Source organism: Typopeltis vanoorti, chromosome 5, assembly GCF_054136105.1.
Source record: "Typopeltis vanoorti isolate ZY-2024b chromosome 5, IOZ_Tvanoo_1.0, whole genome shotgun sequence".
Taxonomy (NCBI): Eukaryota; Metazoa; Arthropoda; class Arachnida; order Uropygi; family Thelyphonidae; genus Typopeltis; species Typopeltis vanoorti.
In genome coordinates, this window is record NC_143553.1 from 159,963,723 (window position 1) to 159,976,623 (window position 12,901).

The window sequence follows — 12,901 nt, forward strand, 5'->3', positions numbered from 1 at the left end:
TATCGGTGTTTTGGGATGCTAAAGGCAATTTGTTTATTAATTATCTTGAAAAGGATATAACCAGGGAATATTATTCCAATCTTTTAACCAAACTGATGAAAAAATTCGTTAGAAAAGACCCTGTTTGCAGACGAAAAAAAAAAATCATGTTTCATCAGGACAATGCACCTGCCCAGAAAAGTGTTTTTTTGGCCATGGGAAAATTAAGGGATCTGCACTATGCATTGTTGGAACATCCACCCTATTCCCCAGATTTGGCTCCCTCTGACTTCCATCTCTTCCCAAAACTAAAACTCTACCTGGTGAGCGTTTTTCTTTGAATCAAGAGGTGATTACAGTTGTAGAGGGGTATTTTGCAGATCTTACTGAGAACCACTACAGGGACTGGATAATGGCATTGGAGTATTGCTGGAATAAATGTATTAGTCTTAAAGGAGATTATGTTGAAAAATAAAAATAATTTTGAAATTATAAATTCATTTTTTCATTGTTAGGCCAAGACTTTTCAGAACACTCTCGTATCTTTCTGTGAAACTGACTTTTGGCAAATACTGAAATTCATTTTAACCATTATTACTTGACATCTCCATTGAGTCGTCCTGGGACTCATCTTATGAAGCTGCTCCACATTCTACTTAACATCCAGTTCACCCATTAAACAAGCAGGTTCTTTGCATGGAGAGTGGTTGATGAGTGGAATGCATTGCCTCAGTGTGTTGTGAATGTAGACACATCGAATCAGCGTTCATCTCTTTTCCTAAGGCATAGATAGATGAACATTGTGTGCAATAGCATGTACCTCCCACGATGAGTCACTGACTTCATGGAGTTCAGATGTTAATAATAATAATAACAGTTCATAAGTTAATTTTTTTTAAATGCAAAAGTTTCTCTGCATCACATCACTACTTGCCAAGATAGTTCCACCAAAAGCCCTACAATACAAAAAGGAGTATAAGTTGCAAACTTTACAGTACATTATATTTTTTTTCTAATGATCTAAATAAATATTTAATCTATTTTTTTTTTTTTTTTTTTTTTTTACCAGTACAGTTGCTCTCCTATGTGGAAATTCTGAAGCAGCAAGAATATAATATGCAGTATAAATGGCTGCTGTTCCAATGGCATCAACACATTTCACAGCAAATGATAAAACAGCAAATACTGTGCCTGGTGGGGAATAGTGAAGAATTCTGAAAGCATATGCAGAATAATAATTATAATACAATTCAAGTCTGAATTACTGTCAAAGTACAAGTGGTTCTTAATTCTAGGTGAAGAGACTAGTAAAGACATGCAAGAATGAACTATGTTAATTTTATTATTATTATTATTATTATCATCATCATGATCAGACCTCGATGAAGTCAAAACACTCATCACAGGAAGTCCCATTCTTACAAACACACAGCTCATAATACCATTCCTTAAATGCATTCACCACAAACTCAGACAGTGCATTGCAATCACCTATTACTCTCCACGCAAAAAAAAAAAAAACTATGCTTCATGATCCCCCCCTCCCCCATGCACACACCTTTCTTATACTGCTTCCAGAGATGACTTCATGTTCTTCTCCCTGTCTCCACCCATTTTATGAAAAATCGCATCCCCATTAATCTGGTAATAATCCCTTACCAACGTATATGTCTCAATCATGTCATCTCTTTTCCTGCCATCTACTAGACTCCAGAGACCAGAAAGAACCTTAGTCAAATGTCTCTGGACTCTTTTCAACATCTCTTTATTATTTTGAAAATCAGGTGACCAAATATGTGCACATTATTCTATATGTGATCTGATCAAAACCTTATACAATGAAATCATAATATCCTGACTTCGACATGTTAGTGTCCTTCCCATCATTGCTATAATCTGCTGTACCTCCCTCACAATTTTAGCAAAATATTCACAAAAGTTTAGATCCCAATCTACCATCACTCCCATATCCCTCACTCCTTCACCTTCTCTAAGATATTCCCACCAATCTTATTCTCTACTCCTCAACCATTCCATCTTTGCTTCCTGAATTTTAAAATTTTACACTTCCTAACATTGAACTAGTAATAACCCCACTAGCCCATTCACCCAGTCTATTCAATTCCTTTTGTGAAGCTACATCTGTTCTACTCCTCATAGTCCTTCTCAACTTTGCTCATCTGCAAACAACTGCATATCGCCATTCAAACGTTTCCCAATATCATACAAGTTAATCAGCAATGGCTCCAAAACAGACCCTTGATGGCACACTGCTAATAAATTTCCTCTTCTGGGATATTGCACCCCCATATATAACGTGATGATACCTATCAGATTGCCAAATATAGATCAAAGATTATCCCCCATTTTTTATTAGCCAGACCAATTTTCTGATACATTTCCTTTTCACTGCCTTTCACATTACAATGTCTGTGAGCAACACCCAACTAAATATTTCATCTTGTTCACCTCTACCTCATAACCTCTGCCACTATTTACCCCTTGCATACTGTAAATATACTACAGTAAATCTATTAATCTGTTATTAAGATATTCAATTACGAGTATAAGTACGTCATTTCCACGTTTAAGGATCAGAGATTTTTTTGTTATCTTATTTTATTTTTTACATATTTTTTATTTAATTCATATTATAAATAAGTATATACTCTTCATTTATATGTTATTTAATAATGAAAAAATTCACAATTACCTGGTATTTTCAGTGAATGGTCTTTGTACATACTGAAAATTAACAGTTAGTAGATTTTCTGTGGTTTCCATGTTCATGATACTGTGATTATTCATAACATGGGAGAAAGGAATTGGATTTTATGCGGTTATTAAGGGATAACTATCTGCGACAGCATGTAATGGAAAATACTAGGGATCAGAGAGTGCTTGATCTAGTAATTGCATCTGAGAATTTGGCTGTAATGAATATGACCACATTGCCACCAATTGGTGAGAGTGATCATAGGGTCTTGACTTGGGAGGTGGCTAAAGGTGTGGAATTTACAATTAAGACAGGGTACATGTGGAATTATCGGCTGGTAAGTATGACAAGCTTAGGAGATTGATTGGTTCAGTGCCATGGCATGTACAACTGCAAGGGCTAGAAGTTGATAGTGCATGGGAGGCAGTTAAGAAGTGTTTGCATGAAGCAATGGCTGACTGTATACCTAGAGTCCGAATAATAAATCAAGTAGGAGTTAAATGGATGAATAACACCATTAAGCTTGAGCTGCAAAAAAAGAAACAACTATGGAGGGAATTTAAGGAGAAATGTGACCGGCAGTCACATGAACGATATAAAGCGCATTCCAGAAGAGTAACGAGTGTGGTAAGAAGAGCAAAAAGGGATTACGATAGAACATTGGCCATGCAGGCTATAGAGAATCCTAAACAGTTTTTTCGATATGTCGCAAGTAAAAGAAAAAATGTATATGGCAGAATGATTTTAAAGAATGCCGATGGTAGGGAGGTAACCAAATCAGTTGATATAGTTGAATTACTGAGCAAGCACTTTGCAAGAATATATCATCCAGGTGGTGACATTGCAGAAATGAATGAACCAATAAATTACATGGGAATTGTGGTGAATGAAGTGGAGGTGAGTAGTCTATTGCAAAACCTCAATGTTAATACATCTGTGGAATTGGATGGTATACCAGCTTGTGTCGTATGTGAAGTGGCTAAAGAATTGTCAGTACCCTTGACCATTTTGTTTAATTTGAGTCTCTGGTCTGGGTTAGTCCCGAGGGGGTGGAAAGAGGGGAAAATAGTTCCACTGCATAAACGAGGTTCCAAGACTGCTGTTGTAAATTACCGACCGATTAGCATATCAGGAATCGTTGTCAAGGTCTTGGAGAAATTAGTCAAGAGAAGAATACAGGATTGGATAGATGAAAATGGGATACTGTATGGGGGACAGCATGGTTTTATGAAGGGAAGATCATGCCTCAGTAACTTGCTCACGTTTTATAACACAGTGACGGCTAAACTGGATAAGGGTAATGGGTTGACAGTGATTCTACTGGAACTTGCCAATGCCTTTGACAGGATACCACATGGAACTCTAATCAGTAAACTGGAGCAGATGGGGATGGATATAGGGTTGGTGAGATGGATAGGAGAGATAACAGAGAATGGTTTATTCAGGAGTGGAGTCCAAAAGATGGCTTGTGACTAGCGGTGTGTTGCAGGGTTCTGTTCCTTTACCACTACTTTTCAATTTGTTCATTAACGATATAGGAAAGGATCTGAGAGGAAGTGCTGACTTGTTTGCTGATGACACAAAGTTGGGTAGAGCAATTGTGAGTGCACAGGATGTCAAAATTTTGCAGGATGATTTTGAAAGTTTCGAGGATTGGGCTAGGGAAAATGGATGTCAATTTAATGTAGCAAAGTGTAAGGTTATGCATTTTGGAGTGAAGAGATTAGCAGCAGTATATCACATTGGTGGAACCGTACTCTAGGAGATTGATGAGGCCAGGGATTTGGGAGTGTTGGTGGATAGGGAATTGAAGTTCAGGGGGCACATTGCAAAAGTGGCTAAATCAGCTCATCAAATCACTTGGCTTCTGAAAAATACTTTAACAAGCAGAGACAAACAAGTTATTGTTCCTCTATATCGAGCCTTGATATAGAGGAACAATCTAGGCTACTCTAGACTGATCTAGACTACTGTGCCCAGATACAGGCACCAGGGTTTCTTCTTGATGGGGAGGAGGTGGAGAGGATCCAGAGACGAGTGACCAAGATGACAGCAGGTCTGTGGAATGAACCTTATGAGAACAGGTCTGTGGAATGAACCTTATGAGAACAGGTCTGTGGAATGAACCTTATGAGAACAGGTTGAAGATTTGTGGGGTGCAAAAATTGGTCGATAGATGGAAAAGGGGTGATATGATTGAGACATTCAAATTACTGAAGGGTTTCTATAAGATTAATTTAGAGGATATTTTTGAGAATAGGACTGGTGGTGGGAGGACTAGGGGCCATACATGGAAGCTGGGCAAGAATGTGGTTAGCAGGGGTGTTAGAGATAGGTTTTTTACTTGGAGAGTGGTGAATGAGTGGAATAAGCTGCCAGAGTCTGTTGTGGGTGCTATAACCGTGAATGAGTTCAAGGTGAGGTATGATAGATACTGTGTGAATGTCGAATAGTTGTTCTTGACATGATGTTAGGGCCTCCCTTGATAAGTCTGCCGACTCCTTGGAGTTGCCCGAAATAATAATAATAATAACTATTTGATCATATCCTATCTACCCACAAGAAAGTACAGAATAACACACAGTTAGCACATAATATTAGCATAGATTAGCACACAAGAATGAAACAATAATAGCCATTTGATTTTTTAGAGAAACTGAAATCAGAATTATGAAATCAGAATCCTTATAATTTTCTTTGACTGGTAACCCACATATAAGCAGAAAATTAAACTTCAAAATATACTTTACCTACCCAAAAAGAATGGAGCATGATCCACTTATGAACATTCCAGAATATAAGAGGAATCGTGGGGATGTTAAGTGAATCTGGAAAGAAATCAAGCTTTACTTAGGGTGTGTCTTTTATATATGTGATATTTTGTGTAAGAATGGGGTAAACCAACTGAAATTTCTTTACTGTTTCACTCTGCCTTTTACCAATTATGTTTGGCCTGGACTGGAAACATTTTTCCTCTCTCATGAGCTGGTTTGAGTATTTGGAATCTTATCTAGAGAATGTTTCAAAATTATGCATACACACTTTCAAAAGTTATATTTCATGAAAAGTATGAATAACTTTGATATGATATTTTTTGTGTTTTAAAGATAAAACAAAGGCAATTCTTTACATGATTTTTTATGTAGATAGCAACAGAAAGGATGAAAAAGAGTTTTCATCCTGAATTTCCTGAACAGTAGACGATGGGTTGTGGTGGGCTTTCAAATATTCTCCTCCAAAGTCTCTAAATGCCTTAGGATTTTTTTTTTCTATTGGGATACTTGAAAAATCGAATTTACAATTGAAAACTGTAAAACTTGAACCAAGAAGCACAAAATATTTCACCTCACTTGTGATTTTTAGTTTATTAAACTGTTGAGGAGAGAAGTATTGCACATGTATCCCTCCCTGTTGAAGGGAAACAGATTAAGCACTCCACTAAGTTAGGTTTATTGTGGAAAACTGTATTATGTGTTTCATAAATTAAAGATGCCAAGAAATTATTATTATTATTATTCCTGACACCTCCAAGGAGTCCAAAGACTCATCATGGGAGAACACCTATAGCTGTCTCAACCACTACACTGAATCTCTACTACGAATCATCTCCATCAACGCCATCTACCGGCCACCACAACTAGTATTTTTTGTCTGTAAATTGCGTGTGTTCTGAAGGGCCAATTTGTCTGTATATGAGATGAAAAACCCAAGTTTCCGGGAGAAAAAACCCTGCTACATCCGTATGAGATCGGCTAACTCACCTTCGATTGAAATAGTGCAGATAAAGATTCCTCCCGTCGCGACGAGAATCAAACTTAGGTCTATTCCAATCGAAGGGCACAATGTACCGTCGTTCTTCCAATTGCGCTATGGAGGCACTTAGTTAGGTTTGTGCAATATTCTTGGTTTAATCCTTTATTCAAGTAAGCAAGCAAAGTTTGCGTCTGAAGTATTTTCAGGACTGAGCAACTTGTATATAGAAGCTAATGACTTCACATCACTTGCCTTAGTATCCCAGAGTAATTTAATAATAAGGTGTGACACCTTTTGGCTACTCGTATATGGATGTATGACTTTTGCATTACTTCAACCTTGGTATCATGTCTGTGTCTGGCTCCCACTGATGAGACACGTCAATAAAGATTGAAACTAGTCTGGGTAGTGACACTTCCCATAATGCATAGCATTATACATGTCCATAAAGAGATATGCTTTACATTATGGGATACTGAGGCAAGTGATGTGAAGTCATTAGCTTCTATATAACGAGTGTGCAACTCATATATAGAAGTCCTGAAATGCACAGTCCTGAAAATACTTCAGTTGCAACACTTGGATAAAGGATTAAACCAAGAGTATAATTTCTTAGCATCTTTAATTTATAGTATAATCAAGTGGAAACACTTCCAACAACTATCTCTAATCCAGAGTATTTTAATAATAAAGTGTGACACCTTTGGGCTACTCATATATGGAAATATGACTTCTGCATTACTTCAACCTCTGGGTCAAAACTGGTCTGGGTACTGATCCTTACCATAATGCATAGCATTATACATGTCTGTAAGGACTGATGTGAGACTTTATCTGGTCTCTTTTGATGAAAGGTGAGTTAGTTGATCTCATATAGAGGTAAGGGTTTTTTTCACCTGGAAACTTGGGTTTTTCATCCCCCAGAACAGGCAAACCATCCCCATGAGCACACATGGATTTCACGTCCCAGCAATATGCTGGTCCTGAGCCAGGATAAAATGGGGGGGGGTAACTTGTCCTGTAAAAATCTCACTAGGAACACTTTGTGGGCAAGCCTACAAAGTCACCTATGATCAGAAATGACTGACAGGATAAATCATCATCATAATCAAGGAGATGTGCTTTACCTTATGGGATACTAAGGCAAGTGATGTGAAGTCATTAGCTTCTATATACGAGTTGCCCAGTCCTGAAATACTTCAGGTGCAAACTTTGTTTGCTTACACTTGGATAAAGGATTAAACTAAGAATATAGGCATCTTTAAATTTAGTATAATCAAGTGGAAAAACTTGTATGTGTTTCAGCTTTAAAATACAAAAAAAAATCATACTGAAATTATTAATGTGTTCAAAAAGTATACATATTTAAAGTATGTATATACAATTATTATTATTATTATTATTCGCGACACCTCCAAGGTGTCCAAAGACTTATCGCGGGAGGACACCCACTGTACAACTCTCCATCTCCACCACTACACTGAACCTCTACTTCCCATCGACTAAATGAGCATCATCTACTGTCCACCACAACAACAAGTATTTTTTGTATGTAAATTGCATGTGTTCTGAAGGGCCGATTTGTCTGTATGTGGGATGAAAAATCGAGTTTCTAGGAGAAAAAACCCTGCTGCCTCCATATGATATCGGCTAACTCACCTTCAATTGAAAAAGTCCATATAAAGATTCCACTCATCATGATGGGAATCGAACTTAGGCCTTTTCTAATTGAAGGGCGCAACGTATCGTCATTCTTCCAATTAAGAACCCTGCATAACCACCAGATAGAATATACCAGTAGTGTACATACCAATAGAACATGCTAGTAGAGTTATGAAGGTAACTTATATTCCTAGATTCTTATATGCTTGTATGTTCTTTCTTGTGGTGATATCAGTTGCTTTAATATCATTTTTGTTCTAGGGTTTATCAGAATTTTCCAGCCCCCCCCCCCCTCATAAGTGGTTGCAAAACTTATGACATATTAGTGTTTGTGTGGGATACTTTTGTGACATACTTAATGATAAAGTGAAACTGACAGAAAAAAATTAATAAATAAAAGTTTAAAGAATCATATTAAATGAACAGAGGAACAAATGATTTGGAAGGTCCAAAGGAGAAGCTTAGGATGGATTATAACAAATAACTGAGGATGGTGAAAGAAAAGGATAGTAAGAAAAACTTAGTCAATAAAGTACCCATATATGACAATGATCACTTTTAATTTAATAATAATAATATTTTAATTTAATTTAATATAATAATTTTAAATAGTGTGTTAGCAATTATGTGAGATTAGCAACATGCTTCTAGGTTATAAAGACAGAAGTAGGTAGTGGATACAAGGTGTAAAAAAAATAAGTTTTAGTATTAAGAGAGGATTTTTTTGTGTGTGTACCTTGACTAACACTGATTTTACGTTTGCAGTACTGAGTTTTGTATGATTCATGTGGCTTTCTTGTATTTATTGTCTCTGTCTTGTGTCTAACCTTGCTTCTATTATACTTCATGTTAATTGCCAAGGCTAACACACACTCAGCCCCCACTATTTAGAACACATCATCATCATCAGATCTCCAAAGGAGTCAAAATCAAAAGACTCGTTATGGGCGTTCCCGTTTTCTTACTTGCAGCTCATGCCATGCGTTTACCATCCTGCACACATGACATTCTTAGGCAGTGCATTCCAGTCACTCACCATTCTCCATGCAGAAACCCTAGAATATATTTTTACATTATACATTATATGTAGTATAGTGGAGGATTTCATAGCATGCTACATAATCCTTTACCATGCATTTAATTGATGCATACATGTGGCATATATGCATCCAGTGGATTAAAAATGTGGTATGTGAAGAACAGGAATGTGTATGTGTGCATTAAATGTAAGCAGTGGGAACTGCTGGGTGACCTGGATGTTATTATCTCAGGCTTTAGAAGCAGTGGAGGTAGTCAGTCTGAAACAGGCAAGTACTGACATATAAGAAGAATGAGTATATGTAAGAGAAAGCCTGACAAGGAAATAGGAGAAAATAGAGTGAGAGCAAGGGACAGAGAATGGAAGCAGAAAGGGTTCAATGGTGAAGAATGTGAAAAATGCCTGTGAGATTAGAATGAATGGGACCATGAGGGGGGGGGGGGGTATATTGAGATTCAGTGATTTGTGCAGAGCAGTACTAGTATCGTGCTTCACTGGAGAAAAGACAGAGTATGTGTGGAAATGGCAGTGAATTGAGATGAAATGTGGAAGAGATGACATTGATGGCTGGTATGGATGACTCGACAGGTAGTGTGAATCATAGCAAGAGATTTGAAATTGGTGTTAGGAACTGTACTGTGGAAAATGAGAGAGGGAAGATAGCAGTGGCAGCCGGTTAAATTTTAAGTGGGGGTACTGCCTATAAAAATAAAATATAAAAATTCTTTTTTTCCTAATTAGTAACCAAATTATTAATAAATAAATCTGTAGATTTATTTATTAATAAATTGGTTACCGATTGGGGGGGTTATTTTGTATAAGCAGCACCCCCACTTAAAATTTCACTGGCTGCCACTGGAAGATAATGAGTGTATTGTCTTAGAATGATAATGCAGAGTGAAGGAGAAAAACAGTAACAATGAATGATGTAAAAATGAGAATGTATAGGAGGAGAGGTCTGGGGTGTATTTGAAGATAGAAGGGAGCTATATGCAAGAGATGGATAGCATTTGAACATAAGAAGGGTGCAGACATTTAAAGAGATTATCATTTTCTGGGCAGGAATAGCCTCATGTGAGGATAATGGCTTGAAACACGAGAAGGTGTATACTTTATTGCAGAGCCAAGTGGAGTCTGTGAATAATAATAACAATAGCTATGTGAATACTAACAATACGTGTTAGGAGCATTAGGAATAAAGGGGAATGAGTTTATGGCATTGACTGACTCAGGCTCCGTGTACTCTGAGTTCCCTACGACCTGTGTAGGTGCGGTGGCATGTCAAATTGCATGCCTACGGCTCTCCCTTTCGGGAGCCACCTACCGCTCTCGACTCCTCGAAAGCGGCTGTCTCGATCAAGATGGGCGAATGTCCATACAGTGACGTACGACTAACGCGTCCGCTCCCTCTCCCACATACTACATCTAGCGCGGTTTATGTCCCTATATCTCAGCCTACACCCCCACAACCAACGCGAATGGCTAGGTAGATATCAGTCACCTGCCACCAATACGAACTGAGTCGCCGAGATGCATGGTTTGGTCTTGGCCATTATCATAACCCTGGCCTGCTTCCACCCCATGCGGGTGTACGAGAACGGATATTCTCCTTCATTTAAGAGTCGCACAGGGTTGGGTGCCCTGAACGAGCCTTACCTCGCACACGATATCGCCCACAAGTATAATATCGATATACTACTAATCAAATTGATTATACAATATATCATCCCTTTTATAGATATGCACTGATGTGCATTAATTATACTCAGTTCCAAGAACATAACCAAATGAGTATGGTGACTAGTGAGGCCAACCCGCCCTCGCTCTAGCCAGCATTCCCCATTTAGCTTGAGATATATCATGCAACAAGGTGCGGTTGTTGCTGCAACCGTCTTTAATATTTTACGTCCTTTTAGAGTCATATCTTGGTGAGCTCAATTCAACCAGTTATTACTGGCCATCATTTCATTTTATAATCTTACCTACGCTACTCAGGACACGGAAATGCTCCATGTATAACTGCCACCATTCTTGGGACACAGAATTTATTAACTATATGCACTCTGAACAATTCTCTGACACCTCTATTTAATCTTTTATAGAACATTTCTTGTTCTTACAACTTCTTGTTATAAACTCACTTTCCTTTTCAAATAATTCTCACCATAAATGCTCCTGTACATGCCTATTAGGCAACTATTCCCTTTCTTACTATCATTTTTCAGGGAATCTGGAAATAGCAGATAGAACCCTGCCCCTGCGGTATAAAATCTTCGTTGGAAGATGTCAATCAGGCCACCTCACCAGGCTGCTGACTAGTCCTGGCTGGAACTGAGGAAGGCAATATACCCCTTACCATCTTGGGATTGGGCATCACAGTACAATTCTACTTCCCTGCACAATGGAAGTGGAATTGAACTCAGCAGTTTGTTCCTCGCACAAGATAGCGATTAAAATTTGCAGGGCTAAGATAGCAGGTATGTGTTTGCAGCAGCAAACACATACCTGCTTTATTCGCAGCAGCTTTACTCCACTTCTTATGCTTAACCCCATTAGTTTCCTCGTAAAGCTTATATACAGTCCCTACACTGCTTAACTGCGAGATGAATTACACTTTGCGATGACACTTTGTTTCTCATTAATCAATTAATGAGGAACTCATAAATTCATCAATGAGTACTCTGCACCATTGCAAACAAGGAGGTTGTTAGACAGCGAAACAACAGTTCGCCAAATCAGAGTCCACCATGGGAGTAAATTTCCCCTCATGGCTCCTACTCTCAAGACTGTCAATATCAGCAAAACAAAATTTGGAGGACATCCAGATAGGGATAGGAACTGAAGGGTATAGCATAAATTAAAGATACCAAGAAATTATATTTTTGGTTTCATCTTTTATCCAAGTGTAGGCAAACAAAGTTTGTGAATGAAGTAATTTCATGATGGGGCAACTCATATATATAGAGGCTAATGACCTCACATCAATTGCCTTAATATGTGTGTTGCATAATGCAATACACATATCCTTACAGATGTGTATAATGTTATGCATTATGGGAGAGGCCACTACCCAAATCAGTTTCTCTGTTTAAGTGTGGGAAATACCTCTCCAAAAAATCATGCATTAACTCAGCAGTGGCCCAGCTCAGTGACAGGCTCACCCTACCATTGAGTAGAACCACTCATACACCAGGGAAAGCATCAGCGAAGACAGTCCTAATACAGGCCATTCCAACGGACTCAAATATTCTGATGCTCAAAATCTCCCTAAGGCAATACCTTAAGAGAGCAAAAACTCTGCTCCCTCGGAATCAAGCTACCAACTGGTTTCATTATATAATTGAAGGGAAGTCTTCAAAAACTCAGGTGATCCCCCAGATCACTCTAAACTCAGCAACCCTCAGCGATGGCTCTGTCCAATGGCAGGCTCACCTCCACCACTGAGTTGAGCCATAATCTCAGCAGTTGTCCCCAAGAAGAGACAGGCAAAAACTCTCTCCCCCAAGCAGAGCCACTCATATCTCAAGGTAAGGGTCTCCTAACACACTAGGGACATCAGTGGTTGTCCCTAGTGTGTTACAACCACTAACTTGGTAACACACTAGTGACAATCACTGATGTCCCTAGTGTGTTACCTATCGTACCCATTTCTAATCCATAGTATTTTAGTAATACGATGTGACACCTTTTGGCTACTTTTATATGGAAATATGTCTTCTTCATGCACAAACTTTGTTTGCTTACTTGGATAA

General features: G+C 38.2%; 1 protein-coding gene across 5 annotated transcripts in view; it reads right to left on the reverse strand.

Moving 5' to 3' along the window:
• The window catches only part of LOC150106998 (MFS-type transporter SLC18B1-like), a 208,616-nt gene that overhangs the window by 168,805 nt on the left and 26,910 nt on the right, over positions 1–12,901 (reverse strand). For all 5 annotated transcript variants that reach the window (XM_090392873.1, XM_090392871.1, XM_090392874.1 and 2 more), the window contains exons 3-4: positions 5,450–5,523; positions 1,046–1,193 (exon numbers count right to left, since the gene is read on the reverse strand). In XM_090392873.1, the coding sequence (XP_090248999.1) occupies positions 1,046–1,193; positions 5,450–5,523 (222 nt within the window). The remainder of the gene's footprint in view (positions 1–1,045; positions 1,194–5,449; positions 5,524–12,901) is intronic.